This window comes from Pseudophryne corroboree, chromosome 12 (genome assembly GCF_028390025.1).
Source record: "Pseudophryne corroboree isolate aPseCor3 chromosome 12, aPseCor3.hap2, whole genome shotgun sequence".
Classification (NCBI taxonomy): domain Eukaryota; kingdom Metazoa; phylum Chordata; class Amphibia; order Anura; family Myobatrachidae; genus Pseudophryne; species Pseudophryne corroboree.
Genome location: NC_086455.1, coordinates 153,884,638 through 153,905,470, shown reverse-complemented (window position 1 = coordinate 153,905,470; position 20,833 = coordinate 153,884,638). Strand labels below are relative to the sequence as shown.

General features: G+C 48.4%; 1 protein-coding gene across 1 annotated transcript in view; it reads left to right on the top strand.

Annotated features, from left to right (window-relative positions):
• FLRT2 (fibronectin leucine rich transmembrane protein 2) overlaps positions 1–18,883 on the top strand; it is a 93,753-nt gene extending 74,870 nt beyond the window's left edge. The window contains exon 2 of the mRNA XM_063948205.1: positions 16,199–18,883. Within this exon, the coding sequence (XP_063804275.1) occupies positions 16,556–18,553 (1,998 nt within the window). The 5' untranslated portion in view covers positions 16,199–16,555 and the 3' untranslated portion in view covers positions 18,554–18,883. The remainder of the gene's footprint in view (positions 1–16,198) is intronic.
• Positions 18,884–20,833: the final 1,950 nt, after the last annotated feature.

Here is a 20,833-nt window from a genome sequence, read left to right as displayed (position 1 = left end):
TCTGACCATGGGCGTTACTGCTGTACAGGTGTGCGCAGGTGTCTGACCATGGGCGTTACTGCTGTACAGGTGTGCGCAGGTGTCTGACCATGGGCGTTACTGCTGTACAGGTGTGCGCAGGTGTCTGACCATGGGCGTTACTGCTGTACAGGTGTGCGCAGGTGTCTGACCGTGGGCGTTACTGCTGTACAGGTGTGCGCAGGTGTCTGACCATGGGCGTTACTGCTGTACAGGTGTGCGCAGGTGTCTGACCGTGGGCGTTACTGCTGTACAGGTGTGCGCAGATGTCTTACCATGGGCGTTACTGCTGTACAGGTGTGCGCAGGTGTCTTACCGTGGGCGTTACTGCTGTACAGGTGTGCGCAGGTGTCTGACCGTGGGCGTTACTGCTGCGCAGGTGTGCGCAGGTGTCTGACCATGGTCGTTACTGCTGTACAGGTGTCTGATCATGGGCGTTACTGCTGTACAGGTGTGCGCAGGTGTCTGACCATGGGCGTTACTGCTGTACAGGTGTCTGATCATGGGCGTTACTGCTGTACAGGTGTGCGCAGGTGTCTGACCATGGGCGTTACTGCTGTACAGGTGTGCGCAGGTGTCTGACCATGGGCGTTACTGCTGTACAGGTGTGCACAGGTGTCTTACCGTGGGCGTTACTGCTGTACAGGTGTGCGCAGGTGTCTGACCATGGGCGTTACTGCTGTACAGGTGTGCACAGGTGTCTGACCATGGGCGTTACTGCTGTACAGGTGTGCGCAGGTGTCTGACCATGGGCGTTACTGCTGTACAGGTGTGCGCAGGTGTCTGACCATGGGCGTTACTGCTGTACAGGTGTGCGCAGGTGTCTTACCGTGGGCGTTTCTGCTGTACAGGTGTGCGCAGGTGTCTGACCATGGGCGTTACTGCTGTACAGGTGTGCGCAGGTGTCTGACCATGGGCGTTACTGCTGTACAGGTGTGCACAGGTGTCTTACCGTGGGCGTTACTGCTGTACAGGTGTGCGCAGGTGTCTGACCATGGGCGTTACTGCTGTACAGGTGTGCACAGGTGTCTGACCATGGGCGTTACTGCTGTACAGGTGTGCACAGGTGTCTGACCATGGGCGTTACTGCTGTACAGGTGTGCGCAGATGTCTTACCGTGGGCGTTACTGCTGTACAGGTGTGCGCAGGTGTCTGACCATGGGAGTTACTGCTGTACAGGTGTGCGCAGGTGTCTGACCATGGGCGTTACTGCTGTACAGGTGTCTGACCATGGGCGTTACTGCTGTACAGGTGTGCACAGGTGTCTTACCGTGGGCGTTACTGCTGTACAGGTGTGTGTAGGTGTCTGACCATGGGCGTTACTGCTGTACAGGTGTGCGCAGGTGTCTGACCATGGGCGTTACTGCTGTACAGGTGTGCGCAGATGTCTTACCGTGGGCGTTACTGCTGTACAGGTGTGCGCAGGTGTCTGACCATGGGCGTTACTGCTGTACAGGTGTGCGCAGGTGTCTTACCGTGGGCGTTACTGCTGTACAGGTGTGCGCAGGTGTCTGACCATGGGAGTTACTGCTGTACAGGTGTGCGCAGGTGTCTGACCATGGGCGTTACTGCTGTACAGGTGTGCGCAGGTGTCTTACCGTGGGCGTTACTGCTGTACAGGTGTGCGCAGGTGTCTGACCATGGGCGTTACTGCTGTACAGGTGTCTGACCATGGGCGTTACTGCTGTACAGGTGTGCACAGGTGTCTTACCGTGGGCGTTACTGCTGTACAGGTGTGCACAGGTGTCTGACCATGGGCGTTACTGCTGTACAGGTGTGCGCAGGTGTCTGACCATGGGCGTTACTGCTGTACAGGTGTGCGCAGGTGTCTTACCGTGGGCGTTTCTGCTGTACAGGTGTGCGCAGATGTCTTACCGTGGGCGTTACTGCTGTACAGGTGTGCGCAGGTGTCTGACCATGGGCGTTACTGCTGTACAGGTGTGCGCAGATGTCTTACCGTGGGCGTTACTGCTGTACAGGTGTGCGCAGGTGTCTGACCATGGGCGTTACTGCTGTACAGGTGTGCGCAGATGTCTTACCGTGGGCGTTACTGCTGTACAGGTGTGTGTAGGTGTCTGACCATGGGCGTTACTGCTGTACAGGTGTGCGCAGGTGTCTTACCGTGGGCGTTTCTGCTGTACAGGTGTGCGCAGGTGTCTGACCATGGGCGTTACTGCTGTACAGGTGTGTGCAGGTGTCTGACCATGGGCATTACTGCTGTACAGGTGTGTGTAGGTGTCTGACCATGGGCGTTACTGCTGTACAGGTGTGCGCAGATGTCTTACCGTGGGCGTTACTGCTGTACAGGTGTGTGTAGGTGTCTGACCATGGGCGTTACTGCTGTACAGGTGTGCGCAGATGTCTTACCGTGGGCGTTACTGCTGTACAGGTGTGCGCAGGTGTCTGACCATGGGCGTTACTGCTGTACAGGTGTGTGCAGGTGTCTGACCATGGGCATTACTGCTGTACAGGTGTGTGTAGGTGTCTGACCATGGGCGTTACTGCTGTACAGGTGTGCGCAGATGTCTTACCGTGGGCGTTACTGCTGTACAGGTGTGTGTAGGTGTCTGACCATGGGCGTTACTGCTGTACAGGTGTGCGCAGATGTCTTACCATGGGCGTTACTGCTGTACAGGTGTGCGCAGGTGTCTTACCGTGGGCGTTACTGCTGTACAGGTGTGCGCAGGTGTCTGACCGTGGGCGTTACTGCTGCGCAGGTGTGCGCAGGTGTCTGACCATGGTCGTTACTGCTGTACAGGTGTCTGATCATGGGCGTTACTGCTGTACAGGTGTGCGCAGGTGTCTGACCATGGGCGTTACTGCTGTACAGGTGTCTGATCATGGGCGTTACTGCTGTACAGGTGTGCGCAGGTGTCTGACCATGGGCGTTACTGCTGTACAGGTGTGCGCAGGTGTCTGACCATGGGCGTTACTGCTGTACAGGTGTGCACAGGTGTCTTACCGTGGGCGTTACTGCTGTACAGGTGTGCGCAGGTGTCTGACCATGGGCGTTACTGCTGTACAGGTGTGCACAGGTGTCTGACCATGGGCGTTACTGCTGTACAGGTGTGCGCAGGTGTCTGACCATGGGCGTTACTGCTGTACAGGTGTGCGCAGGTGTCTGACCATGGGCGTTACTGCTGTACAGGTGTGCGCAGGTGTCTTACCGTGGGCGTTTCTGCTGTACAGGTGTGCGCAGGTGTCTGACCATGGGCGTTACTGCTGTACAGGTGTGCGCAGGTGTCTGACCATGGGCGTTACTGCTGTACAGGTGTGCACAGGTGTCTTACCGTGGGCGTTACTGCTGTACAGGTGTGCGCAGGTGTCTGACCATGGGCGTTACTGCTGTACAGGTGTGCACAGGTGTCTGACCATGGGCGTTACTGCTGTACAGGTGTGCACAGGTGTCTGACCATGGGCGTTACTGCTGTACAGGTGTGCGCAGATGTCTTACCGTGGGCGTTACTGCTGTACAGGTGTGCGCAGGTGTCTGACCATGGGAGTTACTGCTGTACAGGTGTGCGCAGGTGTCTGACCATGGGCGTTACTGCTGTACAGGTGTCTGACCATGGGCGTTACTGCTGTACAGGTGTGCACAGGTGTCTTACCGTGGGCGTTACTGCTGTACAGGTGTGTGTAGGTGTCTGACCATGGGCGTTACTGCTGTACAGGTGTGCGCAGGTGTCTGACCATGGGCGTTACTGCTGTACAGGTGTGCGCAGATGTCTTACCGTGGGCGTTACTGCTGTACAGGTGTGCGCAGGTGTCTGACCATGGGCGTTACTGCTGTACAGGTGTGCGCAGGTGTCTTACCGTGGGCGTTACTGCTGTACAGGTGTGCGCAGGTGTCTGACCATGGGAGTTACTGCTGTACAGGTGTGCGCAGGTGTCTGACCATGGGCGTTACTGCTGTACAGGTGTGCGCAGGTGTCTTACCGTGGGCGTTACTGCTGTACAGGTGTGCGCAGGTGTCTGACCATGGGCGTTACTGCTGTACAGGTGTCTGACCATGGGCGTTACTGCTGTACAGGTGTGCACAGGTGTCTTACCGTGGGCGTTACTGCTGTACAGGTGTGCACAGGTGTCTGACCATGGGCGTTACTGCTGTACAGGTGTGCGCAGGTGTCTGACCATGGGCGTTACTGCTGTACAGGTGTGCGCAGGTGTCTTACCGTGGGCGTTTCTGCTGTACAGGTGTGCGCAGATGTCTTACCGTGGGCGTTACTGCTGTACAGGTGTGCGCAGGTGTCTGACCATGGGCGTTACTGCTGTACAGGTGTGCGCAGATGTCTTACCGTGGGCGTTACTGCTGTACAGGTGTGCGCAGGTGTCTGACCATGGGCGTTACTGCTGTACAGGTGTGCGCAGATGTCTTACCGTGGGCGTTACTGCTGTACAGGTGTGTGTAGGTGTCTGACCATGGGCGTTACTGCTGTACAGGTGTGCGCAGGTGTCTTACCGTGGGCGTTTCTGCTGTACAGGTGTGCGCAGGTGTCTGACCATGGGCGTTACTGCTGTACAGGTGTGTGCAGGTGTCTGACCATGGGCATTACTGCTGTACAGGTGTGTGTAGGTGTCTGACCATGGGCGTTACTGCTGTACAGGTGTGCGCAGATGTCTTACCGTGGGCGTTACTGCTGTACAGGTGTGTGTAGGTGTCTGACCATGGGCGTTACTGCTGTACAGGTGTGCGCAGATGTCTTACCGTGGGCGTTACTGCTGTACAGGTGTGCGCAGGTGTCTGACCATGGGCGTTACTGCTGTACAGGTGTGTGCAGGTGTCTGACCATGGGCATTACTGCTGTACAGGTGTGTGTAGGTGTCTGACCATGGGCGTTACTGCTGTACAGGTGTGCGCAGATGTCTTACCGTGGGCGTTACTGCTGTACAGGTGTGTGTAGGTGTCTGACCATGGGCGTTACTGCTGTACAGGTGTGCGCAGATGTCTTACCGTGGGCGTTACTGCTGTACAGGTGTGCGCAGATGTCTTACCGTGGGCGTTACTGCTGTACAGGTGTGCGCAGGTGTCTGACCATGAGCGTTACTGCTGTACAGGTGTGCGCAGGTGTCTTACCGTGGGCGTTTCTGCTGTACAGGTGTGCGCAGGTGTCTGACCATGGGCGTTACTGCTGTACAGGTGTGTGCAGGTGTCTGACCATGGGCATTACTGCTGTACAGGTGTGTGTAGGTGTCTGACCATGGGCGTTACTGCTGTACAGGTGTGCGCAGATGTCTTACCGTGGGCGTTACTGCTGTACAGGTGTGTGTAGGTGTCTGACCATGGGCGTTACTGCTGTACAGGTGTGCGCAGGTGTCTGACCATGGGCGTTACTGCTGTACAGGTGTGCGCAGATGTCTTACCGTGGGCGTTACTGCTGTACAGGTGTGCGCAGGTGTCTGACCATGGGCGTTACTGCTGTACAGGTGTGCGCAGGTGTCTTACCGTGGGCGTTACTGCTGTACAGGTGTGCGCAGGTGTCTGACCATGGGCGTTACTGCTGTACAGGTGTGCGCAGGTGTCTTACCGTGGGCGTTACTGCTGTACAGGTGTGCGCAGGTGTCTGACCATGGGCGTTACTGCTGTACAGGTGTCTGACCATGGGCGTTACTGCTGTACAGGTGTGCACAGATGTCTTACCGTGGGCGTTACTGCTGTACAGGTGTGCGCAGATGTCTTACCGTGGGCGTTACTGCTGTACAGGTGTGCGCAGGTGTCTGACCATGGGCGTTACTGCTGTACAGGTGTGCGCAGGTGTCTGACCATGGGCGTTACTGCTGTACAGGTGTGCGTAGGTGTCTGACCATGGGCGTTACTGCTGTACAGGTGTGCGCAGGTGTCTGACCATGGGCGTTACTGCTGTACAGGTGTGCGCAGGTGTCTGACCATGGGCGTTACTGCTGTACAGGTGTGCGCAGGTGTCTGACCATGGGCGTTACTGCTGTACAGGTGTGCACAGGTGTCTGACCATGGGCATTACTGCTGTACAGGTGTGTGCAGGTGTCTGACCATGGGCGTTACTGCTGTACAGGTGTGTGTAGGTGTCTGACCATGGTCGTTACTGCTGTACAGGTGTGCGCAGGTGTCTGACCATGGGCGTTACTGCTGTACAGGTGTGTGTAGGTGTCTGACCATGGTCGTTACTGCTGTACAGGTGTGCGCAGGTGTCTGACCATGGTCGTTACTGCTGTACAGGTGTGCGCAGGTGTCTGACCATGGGAGTTACTGCTGTGCAGGTGTGTGCAGGTGTCTGACCATGGGCATTACTGCTGTACAGGTGTGCACAGGTGTCTGACCATGGGCGTTACTGCTGTACAGGTGTGCGCAGGTGTCTGACCATGGGCATTACTGCTGTACAGGTGTGCACAGGTGTCTGACCATGGGCGTTACTGCTGTACAGGTGTGCGCAGGTGTCTGACCATGGGCGTTACTGCTGTACAGGTGTGCACAGGTGTCTGACCATGGGCATTACTGCTGTACAGGTGTGCACAGGTGTCTGACCATGGGCATTACTGCTGTGCAGGTGTGTGCAGGTGTCTGACCATGGGCATTACTGCTGTACAGGTGTGCACAGGTGTGGTCAGCACAAGTACTGCTGCAATACAGGAATCCTACCTCCTGGCAGGGGATCACCGGTGGCAGCCCCTTTTCTCTGTTATATCACCCACTGATAAATCTGCACACACAACTCACTAAGATAGGTGGTGCAGTGTCTCATCAGATGGACATTGCTTGTACCCAATCAGGTGCCGTGTTCCTGCAGTACCAGTGGGCGTGTAGAATAGCCGTCTCATGTTTATGCTGGGGGCAGGAACTTTCCTTTCCAGCTGGAGATAAAGTGGACTGAGATATAAACCAACCCGATCTAGCCATTTTCCAACACAGCCTGTAAAATGACAGTTAGGAGCTGATTGGTTAGAACGTTAACTCTCTCCAAAGTTTGGTACATCTCTCCTTGGCCTGGTGTAACATCTTCACCTCCAGTTTCATATTATTGTACGTTATTGATCTGTATTACAGTAGCCTTGATGTACCGCGCTGCGTAATGTGTTAGCGCTTTCTCAGCTGTTTGGCGCTGTTCTCGGGTAGCTGTTATTAACCTTTCCAGATTATATAATTACCCTTTGTAACAAAATGTTCCCCAAATAATTACCGGGACAACAGATGTATTTTAAAAAGGGTATACAGTACACACATTTATTAAACATATGACAAATAAATGTTAAAAAACCTTTAAAGTATCAGTTGGAGTCTGGTTGCTATGAGCAACCACATCATCATAACCACCATAGTGTACAAGCTCCGTGGTGAAATTCTGAGTTGGACATTTAAGAACGTGCTCACCTCTTCTGGGTATGGTATTGTATACTGCAAGTTCTTTTTGTGTCCCTGTAATAACTTGCCTTGTGAATGTCCATCACACAAAGCTCCGCCTACTGCGCTTAGTTCACAATGAGAAACACACACACACTGAGGACATGAATGACGCCTGTGTGCAGGAAGCTGGGCTGTAGCCCATAACAAAAGCTTTCTTCTGGAGTGGGACTGGGTGTTGCTATAGTTACAGCTACAGAGAAGACGGGATTGTCGCCTCATTCTACATTTGACCGTGACATATTGCACTTTCCACCAGCGGAATTTGTTTCCAGTCCTACCCCCAACTGCCCCGCTCTGCAGAAAGCATTGCCCCGCATCTACCCGTAGGCTGTGCATGCTGCAAAATGGTAATTCCTTCTGCATTGCCGCCTCTTCAACAGCAAATATTGTACCCTGGCTACACGCTCCCCTTTAATGAGTGACGATGACATATATGACATATTTGCCCTTATTTATCAATGAGTGATAAGTTTCACTGTGAGTGATAAATTGCACCAGCCAATCTGCTCCTTACTGTCATTTTTCAAACACAGCCTGTGACATGGAAGTTAGGAGCTGATTGGCTGGTGAAATTTATCACTCATTGATAAATAAGGGCAATTATGTGGTCCAGCAAGGTGGTGGTCCTCACTCTGCCCTCCCAGCCTCCAGTCCCTGCCCTGTGCCAGGATAACCCGATTCTGTTCCTGAACGTAGCTGTGCTGGGCCAGAGGCGTTGTGCAGATCTGGATTTGCTGCCTGATCTCCCTACACAACAGAGCTGCACCCACCTGTGCTATTAAGGGCTTTGGAGGAGTGCAGTGAGATATGTGTGTTGTACAGTATGTTCCCTGGATCAGGATACGTGCTGCAAGGACTGACTGCAATCTATAATACACAGCATTTAACTTGATCCACTGGCTAAAGAGGAGATATCTGATTGTTTGAAGTGGTGAGCGAAGCTGGAGCATTGCACCCTGGGAAGGAATCTCTTTCTGGATAATTAGAAAGTGTATTATGTTTGAAACAGGTGCTGACACATATTAATGGCCAAATGCGTTATAATATATATATATATATATGACATATAACTGTCTCTAATCGTATCATTTGATAAGTCGCCTGGAGTGCCGCACATCTCTGTGTATCTATTGCTATTTACATGCGGACACCCGGTGCACTAATGATAGCGGATGGGAGAGCCGGCACCTGCTGTTCTTCTATATATATATATATATATATATATATATAATATATATATATATATATATATAATAGTTTTGTAAAGTACAATACTAAGCCGATGTTCGCGAGAAAGGATCTTATCAAATTACTAGAGTCAGTGAGGTAAATGAGGCATGAGGTGATTTATCCGATATATAGAAGTGGACCTGTCATTCCATCACTTCACTAGACACAACCCAGTGGCACTATGGCTGATGTTTTCATGGGCCTCAGCTGAGGCCCACAGTGAAAACCTCCATTTGGGATGAGACGTTGGATCTTCCCCGTGCGCTTCTGCCAGTATGTTAGAATATTTGCAGTATAGATAGTGAACATGAGCCAAGTTATAAATAGGAAACATTTCACTGTAATCGCTGCGTTGTATCTGACAGGATCCTCCTCAGATTTAATAACACGCTGCGGCAGGATGGATGTAAACTTGTCAAGTGCTAAAACCAATCACCCCCCCCTACCCCGTATTCACTATAAAGATGACAATAGAGCCAGCTGCACGGCGTTTACCCAGCTATCAGGGCTTGTCCCCTATTGCCCGGCGCTGAATGGGTTAAGTCGACGTGACGGCTGCAAAAAAAAACAAAAAAACAGCTGTTGCAGCATTTCCCAGACCCCATTGAGATTCAGTGCACACTGCAAGGCGAAGCTTCCACAGAGATGAGACGGTACAAGACACAAACCTCAGCGCGTTAAGAGGGATAAACTGTGACAGTCACAATTGAGTTAGGACTATAATCCAGTTAGAGGATCTTTTTATGCAGACTCGCGTCATCTGCAATAATTGGAGCCAAGCTGTCCCCTCACGCTGATCCCCACATGACGGCTAATGCTTGCACTCAAGAAAAAATAAGGGGGGGGGAGGGGGGGGGGGGTCTGTCCATCATTTTATTTTTATCATTCAGCTAATGGGCCTGCAGAAAATTTGGGGACAGTAATGTAGCCAGGATTGATCAAGCCCCTGAGCCTGCAGCAAAATAGACGCTTCTTGGACAGAAGCTGATAACTAATATTCATCTGAAGGACAGGGATTGTTAAGGTGTCACAGACGGGCATTAATACAGAGTTTCTGACGCAGAGAGTTGCGTATAAGAGAAATAATACTATGCAGCTGTTACTGCTCATTATTGGTCAGTATTAATGTATTGCAGAAAGTGCATTTTAAAGTTACGTCTGTGGTTTCGACTCATTCATTATTAGGCAGCGATAATGTAGTCGTTAGCCTATGAGCAGTTCTTATATTCCGTTAAATAATCAGCAGAAGGAATCTTATTATAATAAATTACATTTATGAAGTAACGTGATAACGGGCAGTTTTTTTCTGAGGTGAAATTTAATAATGCATGTGCTAAATATTACAATATTAACGATAACTTAAATTATCGTTAAGTGTAGTAGAACACTTGCTTTGGCTATAGCAAACAATGACCTCTGAACGTATCTAAGGTCCTATTTGTTATTAATGCTTGATAAACTCTTTCTCTGTCGAAAATAGGTGTTAAATTGTCCCTATAGGGCCCCTAGTGTGCCACCTACAGGCCAAGTGACTGTACTGCAGACCTTTCCTGAGCATTTCCAGCAAAATGCTTTCAGTCACCTTACTATGATCTGACCGGTATAATGACTATGGGGGTCATTCCGAGTTGATCGCTCGCTAGCAATTTTTAGCAGCCGTGCAAACGCTAAGCCACCACCCTCTGGGAGTGTATCTTAACTTAGCAGAAGTGCGAACGAAAGGATCGCAGAGCACCTACAAAAAACTATTGTGCAGTTTCTGAGTAGCTTCAGAACTACTCAGCGCTTGCGATCACTTCAGACAGTTCAGTTCCTGTTTTGATGTCACAAACACGCCCTGCGTTCGCCCAGCCACGCCTGAGTTTTTCCTGGCACGCCTGCGTTTTTCCGAACACTCCCTGAAAACGGTCAGTTGACACCCAGAAACGCCAACTTCATGTCAATCACTCTGCGGTCAGCAATGCGACTGAAATGCCTCGCTAGACCTTGTGTGAAAATACATCGGCCGTTGTGAAAGTACGTCGCGCGTGCGCATTGCGCCGCATACGCATGCGCAGAAGTGCCATTTTTTTCCCTTAATCGCAGCACAGCGAACATTTTCAGCTAGCGAACAACTCGGAATGAGCCCCTATGTTAGCTGTATGAAGGAAGGTCAGCGTCCGATAAAAGTATACAAAGGGAATATGAGTATTACCCTCTTTCCCCTGTAAACATATCATCATCGCACATTACCCCAGCGATGTCACAGAGCAGCTGCCCTGCTCCTTTCCGCCTCTCCATGCACTAATGTGAACATGAATTAGACCCCTCTATTCAGTCGCAGGCAGGTTAAACAACTATTTTACCAGTAATGGTGCATTTTGCAAATAGATTCTGAGTCCCCCGTTGCTCCCGCTAGTTCTGTGCCTGCAGAAACCATTTATTTCCATCTTACACACACACAAGAAACAATTCTTAGATTTTTGTCAAAAGAAGAAAAAATGAGGCGACTTGATTTGAAATCTGGAAAGCTCCTTATCAGCGGCAGATCTATGCTTCACCCAGCGAGCTGTTCCTGCAGATGGAGAACTCTGAAAGATTGTTTTTTTTGCAGTGACACTGGAAATATGGGTTATGCGTGTTCCCCGTCGGCATTCTTTGAATTCTACTGGAAAAGGGTGAATTATTTATCTGTGCAGGCGGCGCTTCGAGTGTCGTACTGTCATCTGTGGGACTGTAAGCCAAGAAAGCAAGGACACAGTATCTGCTATGTAATCTCTGCACATTTCTAGACTTCTTGCAGAACGCTTCTTACACGGGCCCTGTTTGTTCTGTTAAATGTGACTGCAACAGATTCAGTATAATCCCCCGAGAATCCCCCAAAGTCAAAGTCAGAATGGACCTCTGTTTCATGGTCTTGTCTGCAAACCTTTCTCCCTCCAAGGAGAGTCGTAGCAGAGCAGCAAGAATCTTGGGTGGTCATTACGAGTTGTTCGCTCGGTAATTTTCTTCGCATCGCAGCGATTTTCCGCTAATTGCGCATGCGCAATGTTTGCACTGCGACTGCGCCAAGTAAATTTGCTAGGAAGTTTGGTATTTTACTCACGGCATTACGAGATTTTTTCTTCGTTCTGGTGATCGTAATGTGATTGACAGGAAGTGGGTGTTTCTGGGCGGAAACTGGCTGTTTTATGGGAGTGTGTGAAAAAACGCTGCCGTTTCTGGGAAAAACGCGGGAGTGGCTGGAGAAACGGGGGAGTGTCTGGGCGAACGCTGGGTGTGTTTGTGACGTCAAACCAGGAACAAAACTGACTGAACTGATCGCAGTGGCAGAGTAAGTCTCGAGCTACTCAGAAACTGCTAAGAAATTTCTATTCGCAATTTTGAGAATCTTTCGTTCGCAATTTTGCTATGCTAAGATTCACTCCCAGAGGGCGGCGGCTTAGCGTGTGCAATGCTGCTAAAAGCAGCTAGCGAGCGAACAACTCGGAATGAGGGCCCAGGCTCTGTAATAAGCCCCGCCCCCTCCCCACACACACACATTAAGTGGAGCCAGGGCCAATGCTGGTGTTTTGGACACCCCCCTGCAAACTGTAAATGAGTGCCCTACTTCCCAGACTTTATAAAGGGACATTGATCTCACAAAGAGGCAGCGTGGTCACATAATAGTACCCCCAATTTCCCCAATTCAAATTTCACCACACAGTAGCACATTCTTACTCGCATTACACCACATGTAGTGCCGCTGATTCATATTACGCCATATAGTAATGCCCTTTATTCACATTGCACTACGCAATGGTACCCTCTATGCATGTTATGCCAAACAGTAGTGCCCCGTATACACAATGCCCATAGTAGTACCCCTTTTACACAATTCCCACAATAGTAGCGCCCCTTACACATAATAACCACAGTAATGCAGCTTATACACATATTGCCCACTTTAGTGCTCCTTATATACATCTCTGCCTCTGTCACTCCAGCAGCTCACCGCCTGTGTCCCTCCAGCAGCTCCATGCCCTGTATCCCTCCAGCAGCTTCCCCACCTCTCTTGTTCTCCAGCTCCCTCTCATCTTGTCTTCAAGATGCACAGAGCCTGCTCCTCCTCATGCCGCCTCTTCACTTCAGCAGCGGTGACAGCAGGACATAAATACAGGAGGGTATGAATGCTGTCCAACAGACACAGCGTGTGTGAGTACCAGGAAAGGTGGGCTGCAAATGGGAGGGGACTTTGGAGCCACCAGGAACTGAAGACGGAGGAGGTGGCTGCAGCTCATCAGTAACACTAGCGTCGCCTGCATCATCTATTGATGTAGGTGATGGGGCAGGGTTTCTGTGGGAATTACTGTGCAGGGCAATGGAGATGGTGGAACTAGTTCCCCCTACCATTACAGGTGGTGGAACTCTGCTCCACCTCATTCCTCCCCACTTTAACCCCTATATATATTTACTTGCCCGTGTGCGTTCCTAGGGGTAAGTCTACCCCACCCAAAAGCATGTACAACAGAGGTGGCACTCCTGGACCATGAAGTTGGTGAAAAACAACAAGCGTGCTTTAACCACTGATGAGAGCACACTTGTTGTTTTTCGCCAACTTCATGGTCCAGTAGTGCCACCTCTGTTGTTTATATGTGTGTGTTATATACACGTGTGTGTGTGTGTGTGTGTGTGTGTGTGTGTGTGTGTGTGTGTGTGTTTTTATATACTTTTTTTTTTCTTTTTCTAATGTTACGCCCGGTTTTAGGACGTGTCCAAGATGTTCTATAGATTAAATGTTTACTTAAAGTATTGCTGGATCTTACAAAAGTCAACGAATATTCAGCGCTGGATACTGGGAAATATATATTTATAATAACACTAATCTTTGAAAAATAATTCCCCTTTCAGATGACTTATTTCATCTGGCACCTTTCTGATCGCTCCGCAACCCAGATTGCTCCCCGTTTTTTGGGGCGTGCATCGGACGTTAGTTGCAATGGATTGCGACTAAAAACATGGCGCCAATCCGACTGCATCCTCATTATTCTGAGTAGCGTTGGGCCAACCGCAGCTGTCGATTGTACTCCGTTTCTGCATATGTATCGCAATTTTGTGATTTCATTGGTGGGCATCTTTTACCTTTCTGGGCGGTTCTTCACATGCGGTTTTTGTAGCAGAAGCAGGATTGAGAAAATCGCAATTTCTGTCTCAATAGCGATCCAAGTTGAATGGGGTCCTAAATAGGATTTGTAGGAAACGGCAGAGACCTAATTCAGACCTGATCGCAAAAATAAAATCTTTCTCTAATGGGCAAAATCATGCTGCACTGCAGGTGGTGAGATGTAACATGTGCAGAGAGAGTTAGATTTGGGTGGGTTATGTTGTTTCCGTGCAGGGTAAATACTGGCTGCTTTATTTTTACACTGCAATTTAGATTTCAGTTTGAATATACCCCACCCAAATCTAAAGGTGCGTACACACTGAGCGCTTTTCCCCCCTGCCCAGCGATGTCAGCAGGGGTGAACGGCTTACCATAGCAGGACGCTATGGAGAGCCGTTCACCCCACCGTTCATCTGCTGGAAATCCCAGCAGATGAACGGTGGCCGCCAGCGATGAAGTGGGAGCGCGCATCAGCGCTCATTGCAGGGGCATACACACTGGGCGGTTTTGAGCTGAAAGCAGCTCAACACACCAAAAGTGACTTGCTTTCAGCTCAAAATCGCCCAGTGTGTATGGGCTTTAACTCTCTCTGCACATGTTACATCTGCCCCACCTGCACTGCACATACATTTTTTTTATAATGGGCAAAACTATGTTGCAATCAGGTCTGACTTAGAACCAAAGTGGGGCAGAGTGTGTGTTTGTTTTATATACTTTCTTTTTCTAATGTTACATCGGGTTTTAGGATGTGTCCAAGATATTATATATATTCAATGTTTACTGGATCTTCTCGAAGGAAACAAATATTCAGCACTGGATGTTGGGAAATACAGAACTCCCAACTTTACCATCTTTGAAAGAGGGACCATTGCGCGGCAAAGTTGCGCCCGACAGGAAAAAGGGTGCGTGGCTTTAGGGGAAAAATGGCGTGGCATCGCGATAATGCAGCGGTCGCGAGCCACACCCCCATTTCTTGCCACTAGGGGGGCATAGCCAGCCCTCAGTGAGCTGCTGGCATGCCCCCAGTCCCTCTGTCTCCGTGAATAGATGCTGTGTGCGCATGCGCCCAGCGTCTATTCACCGCTGCTCTGCTTAAACAGGGCAGCGAGTGCAGGAGCCTACCAACTGCCCCTCCCCCCACCCCGGGACAATGCGGCCCGCGGGTGGGGCAGCGGGACAGTCCCAAAAAAGCGGGACTGCTCCACAAAAATTGGGACAGTTGGGAGTTACGGAAATATATACGTATAATAACACTGTTCATCGAAAATGTAAAGTAATTCGCAGTTGTATATAGTTGGTTAATCCGCTTCGGCAGGGTATCTCAACTCCAGACCCCAAGTAACACCAGCAGGCCAGGTTGTAAAGCTAGGTACACACTGACAAATATATCGGTAGTTCAATCGAACTCCCAATATATCACTAGCCCGTCAGCCGGTGTGTGCCCTTTATAGGTCGGTGAATGGTGTCGTTCACAGACCTATCATGATGGCCTTGCAGCTCGGTCAATGAAACATGAAACAGAAGGAGATTCTGCAATAAGTATCAAGCAAGTATAATATACTTTACAAACCAGGTCAGAATTGGGAGGAGTCTGAGTAGGGGCAAGACTTCATGGCACGGTGGGAAGTAGCAGAGAACACATTAGGAATAGGGGGCAGGATTCAATGGGAGATAGGAGGGGCAAAATCTGAGGGGGGGGTTCTGTAGGCACCCTGTAAGATAATAGGGGTAGAGCTGCTGCAGTCCTCAGTCTCAGTATGATAGATCCTTTGCCTGAAAGGTTAAGAAGGGAATGGGGGTATTATATTGTAACCCTGTGCATGTCTGTATTTCTGCACGACTCCGTCCATGCCTGTATCTGTGTGACTCTGCACATGTCTACGTGACTCTGTACACATCTGTGTCACGCTGTAAATGTGTCAGACCCTCCTGTGTATGTCTGTGTGTTATGCAGAAATGCCTGTACTCTCGAATGGGAGGGGCCAGAGTTCTCACCAATTACATTCCATCATGATGACATCATTTTTTTTTATCAGCATCCATTTTTATTACATAGATAGAGCACCTTAATTGTTACATAGGCAAATAGTATTGTTTCCTAACTGTGGCATCTGATTACAGCCTGTATTAACCTTTAAAGTACCAATCATTTTGGTAATCTCAATAGATTTATTTTTAGCAGATATCCAATCTTTATAAATAACAAACAATATCTATATCTGTGACCAAGTGTGACTGGTCTTATTTGCCACCTCGCACCCAGAAACACACCATTATGGGGCTGAAGGTGGTCTACCACGGCTGCTAGTAGATTAACATGTTACATGTCCTGGTAGGGGCACCTAAGGGCCACAGTTGCATTAATCTGGTTCTCCAGTTAGTGAATAGCATTGCTGGTGTATATTGATTTTAGGTCTTCGCGTTTATTGACGGGCATTTCTTTCTTCACACAGGTCCCGCAGATGAGGTGAAGCGAATTTAGCAGAGCAAGAGATAACTCAAGTAACGGATCACCTTCCAAGAAGCACTGTGCCAAAAGCCTGCTCAGTTTCAATAACTTTATCCTACAAAGTGATTAATGAGCACTTCAGTCTGTATGGGTAGTGAGCAATCCTGGCTAATGAGACTGCCATATCTCCATCCGTGGCATGAGACGTCTGCATCGAAGGATTACTTCACCTTCAGCTGTGAGGAGCTTTCTTCTTGCCGGATGGCCAGACAAAAGCACATTAAATGCTGAAATTTGCACTCCGTGTTGGCTTTTGCACCTCTCATTTTAGCAAAGGCCTTTTGTTTTTTGCAGACCAGAAATGGGCCTTCGGACAGAATTTTGGCCCAAGGACTGGGTGGTATTTTTGAAATCCTGGGTCCTGTTTTCACTTGGGCTCTCCATGCAGATTACCCTCTCCCGGGCATGCCCCACTGTGTGCCGCTGTGACCGGAACTTTGTCTACTGTAATGAGCGGAGTTTGACCTCAGTGCCTCTTGGGATTCCGGAGGGTGTAACCGTGCTCTACCTCCACAATAACCAAATTAACAATGCTGGATTCCCAGCAGAACTGCACAACGTCCAGTCAGTGCACACGGTTTATCTGTATGGCAACCAGTTGGACGAGTTTCCCATGAACCTTCCCAAGAATGTCAGAGTGCTTCACCTGCAGGAGAACAATATTCAGACAATTTCAAGGGTAGCACTGGCACAGCTTTTAAAACTGGAAGAGCTTCATTTAGATGATAACTCCATCTCAACGGTTGGTGTGGAAGATGGAGCCTTTCGTGAGGCCGTTAGCCTGAAGCTGCTGTTTCTGTCCAAGAACCATTTAAGCAGTGTACCGGTTGGTCTTCCATTTGATTTACAGGAGTTAAGGTTGGATGAAAACCGCATTGCCAGGATTTCAGACCAGGCTTTCCAAAACCTGACCAGTTTGGAACGTTTAATACTAGACGGCAATCTCCTCACCAACAAAGGTATCGCAGATGGCACATTCAGCCACTTATCCAAGCTTAAGGAGTTTTCTATGGTACGTAATTCTCTCACCAGTCCTCCTACTGATCTCCAGGGCACCTATTTGGTAAAGCTAAACCTGCAAGACAACCAAATCAACCACATCCCGGTGTCAGCCTTTTCCAAACTGCACAAGCTCGAGAGATTGGATATTTCAAACAACCGCCTCCAGTTGTTGGTGAAAGGAGTCTTTGATAACTTAACTAATCTTAAACAGTTAACTGCACGCAACAACCCTTGGTTTTGCGATTGCAGCATTAGATGGGTTACAGAGTGGCTTAAATCTCTGCCAGCCGCCATCAACGTCCGTGCTTTCATGTGCCAAGGGCCAGAGCATTTTCGGGGAATGGCCGTAAGAGAGCTCAATGTGAATCTATTATCCTGTCCGACCACCACTCCAGGTTTACCAACCACTACACAACCGCCTCCAACAACTGCTCCAACTACTCTGCCACCTGTGGAGATTATCACTACACCCACTATAGCACCTACAGTTCCGACACCCACTCCGTCACTAATACCCCTCACCGTGCCTGACCTAGAAACCATAGTCACCGAGAAAGTGACCCCACCCATCCGAGAACGAATCCAACTCTCCGTTCGTTTATTTAATGACACCTGCATCCAGGTCAGCTGGCTGTCCTTCATTACAGTCATCTCCTACAAGCTGACTTGGGTAAAGATGGGACACAGTTTGGTCGAGGGGATTGTCCATGAAAGGATAGTGAGCGGAGAGAAGCAACATTTGAGTTTGTTAAACCTAGAACCCAAGTCCACTTACAGGATTTGTTTAGTTCCCTTGGATGCTTTTAACAACTATCAAGCAGGTGAAGAAACTGCCTGTGCCGAGGCCACCACAAGGGCTTCCCTATTAAATAACGGGAGCAACAGCCCCTCCAGCCATGAGCAGCCAACTACACAGAGCCTGGGCTCCCCGTTTATGCTGGCCGGGCTGATTGGGGGGGCAGTCATTTTTGTACTTGTTGTCCTTCTCAGCATCTTCTGCTGGCATATGCACAAAAAGGGTCGCTACACATCTCAGAAGTGGAAATACAACCGTGGGCGCCGGAAAGATGACTATTGCGAAGCAGGAACTAAGAAGGACAATTCAATCCTGGAGATGACGGAAACCAGCTTCCAGATAGTCTCCTTAAACAATGACCAGCTCCTTAAAGGAGGTTTCAGACTGCAGCCCATATACGCCCCAAATGGGGGCATTACTTACACAGACTGTCACATCCCCAATAATTTGAGGTACTGCAACAATAGCAGCGTTCCAGATTTGGAACTCTGTCACACGTGATGACATTACTGTCTGGGCTTTGGTGGAGGCCACAGGCTAGGATACAAAAAGACTGAATTTGCAAAAACGGAACAAAGACACACACACACAAAAAAATTTTACATTTGATAAATGTTAGGCAGATGCATTTGTGCATCGGAATACTCTGTAATTTATACGGTGTACTATATAATGGAATTTAAAACAAAAAGTGCTATCTTTTCTATTCCCAGTTCATTGCAAACAGTTTTGTAACTCTTTGCTTTTTAAATCTTTAAAAATGCTGAAGTACTGTACAGGGTTGTACAATAATAACCCATTTGCCATGATAAAGAAATGACCCGTTGTGTATTTTTTTTCTTCTTTTTGTACACTGCAGTCACATACATGAATACTAACATGTTATTAACAAGTGTGATAAAGTTAATATGTGCGTGATCAACACAGTACAGTATTCAACATGTATTCAACACAGTATTCAAGATGAGGCCGTACCAAACACTGTACAGGTCATTGGTACGGCCCCATCTGGAATACTGTGTCCAGTTCTGGAGACCATATCTCCAGAAGGATATAAATACATTAGAGAGTGTACAAAGAAGGGCTACTAAAATGGTGCATGGCCTACATCACAAAACTTACCCGGAGAGGCTAAAAGATCTTAACATGTATAGTTTGGAGGAGAGAAGGGAAAGGGGACACATGATAAAAACTTTCAAATATACCAAGGGTTTTAACAAAGTTCAGGAGGGAAACATTCTTCAAAGGAAGAGAAGTATTAGAACTCGAGGACATACACTGAGACTGGAGGGGGGGAGGTTCAGGGGAAATTTAAGGAAAACTTACTTCACAGAATGGGTAGTGGATAAGTGGAATGGCCTCCCATCAGAGGTGGTAGAGGCTAAGACTGTAGAGCAATTTAAACATGCTTGGGATAGGCATATGAATATCCTTACAAAGAATTAAGGTTCAAAAAGGGTTGAGATTACCTAAAGGATAAAAAAGGGACAGACTAGATGGGCCAAGTGGTTCTTATCTGCCGTCAAATTCTATGTTTCTCTATTTTCCTTCAAAGTGGCTGGCTGGGAGCTTAGTGGCGCTGTGGACAATATATTGAAAGGGGCCTCATGCTGTACAGTAGATGGGACAAATTGTCAGAAAGCAGGGCATAACATGGGTCATCCTGAAAGGCTTGGTGATAATAGGGGTGACCTATTTGGAAAAGACTTAGGGGGGGTATTGAATTACTGGTGTAAATGCATTTTTCACGGTAAAAAGGCACAAAATTTCTGCGATTCGCAGTAATTTTGCCAAACCACTATTCAATTGTTTGCAAAAACTGTTTTCGTGGTAATTTTATCGCAAATTTCAATTCACCAGCTCTGAGCAGGTAAACTTGGGGAGAATCCCTATTTTCAGTTAAAAATGTTGGGATTTGGTTCTCTTTTAACAACGTTTATACCAAACGATTATTAATCTAGCTAAATTGGGAAGTTTAATCATTTTTAAAGCTCTTTTTATTTTCTAAAATTTGTAACCCTTGCTAGGTTCCCCATTATCAACACAATTTCATACAGTGACTATAATACAGACACATTGCTGTAACATTATTCAATTTTTTAACAGCCAGCACCAACCCGTGAAAGATTATGACATACTTGCAGGAAACTCCCAAGTTAGGGAGGGTAGGCCACTCTCCCATACCCCACCCCTCCTTGTAAAGAGAGCAGAACCCAGAGCGGGCCAGAGAGTATTAATACAGGACTCTATGGTTTAGGAGTCAGTGTAATACTTTAGTATCAAGGCAACGATTTACATTTTTATCTTTCATCGACAAAGAAATATTTCTGTACGCCAGGCCATCCAACCAGGGCTGACCCCCTCTCCCCTTCATTTCTGATTTCAAATATATATGATATAAAAAAAAAGTTTTGAAAACCAGGAATACTTAAAATTAGTAATACGCCCAATTTGCCCCTGGCAAATCCACGAGTAAGGATGGAGAGCATAAGAAAGACTCCTATAAATGAGAATATTTTGCAAATCTTAGTTTAGTTTCCTTGACATACACACTTTAAAAAAAAAAGATGCACTAAATCCATATTTAAAGCTGAAACCTTAGCTGAATCGATCAACATCAGAATGATTTAATAGCCAAATGGAGTCTAGATCACACATCTCCACATTTCAGATGTTAAAATCTGCACACACTCTAAACTCTGCTTTGCTTGGCCAAGTCCACAGTATGCTCAGATCACACCAATTTCTGGTGATAGTGCCTAGTTCCAAAGGGCTAGAAAC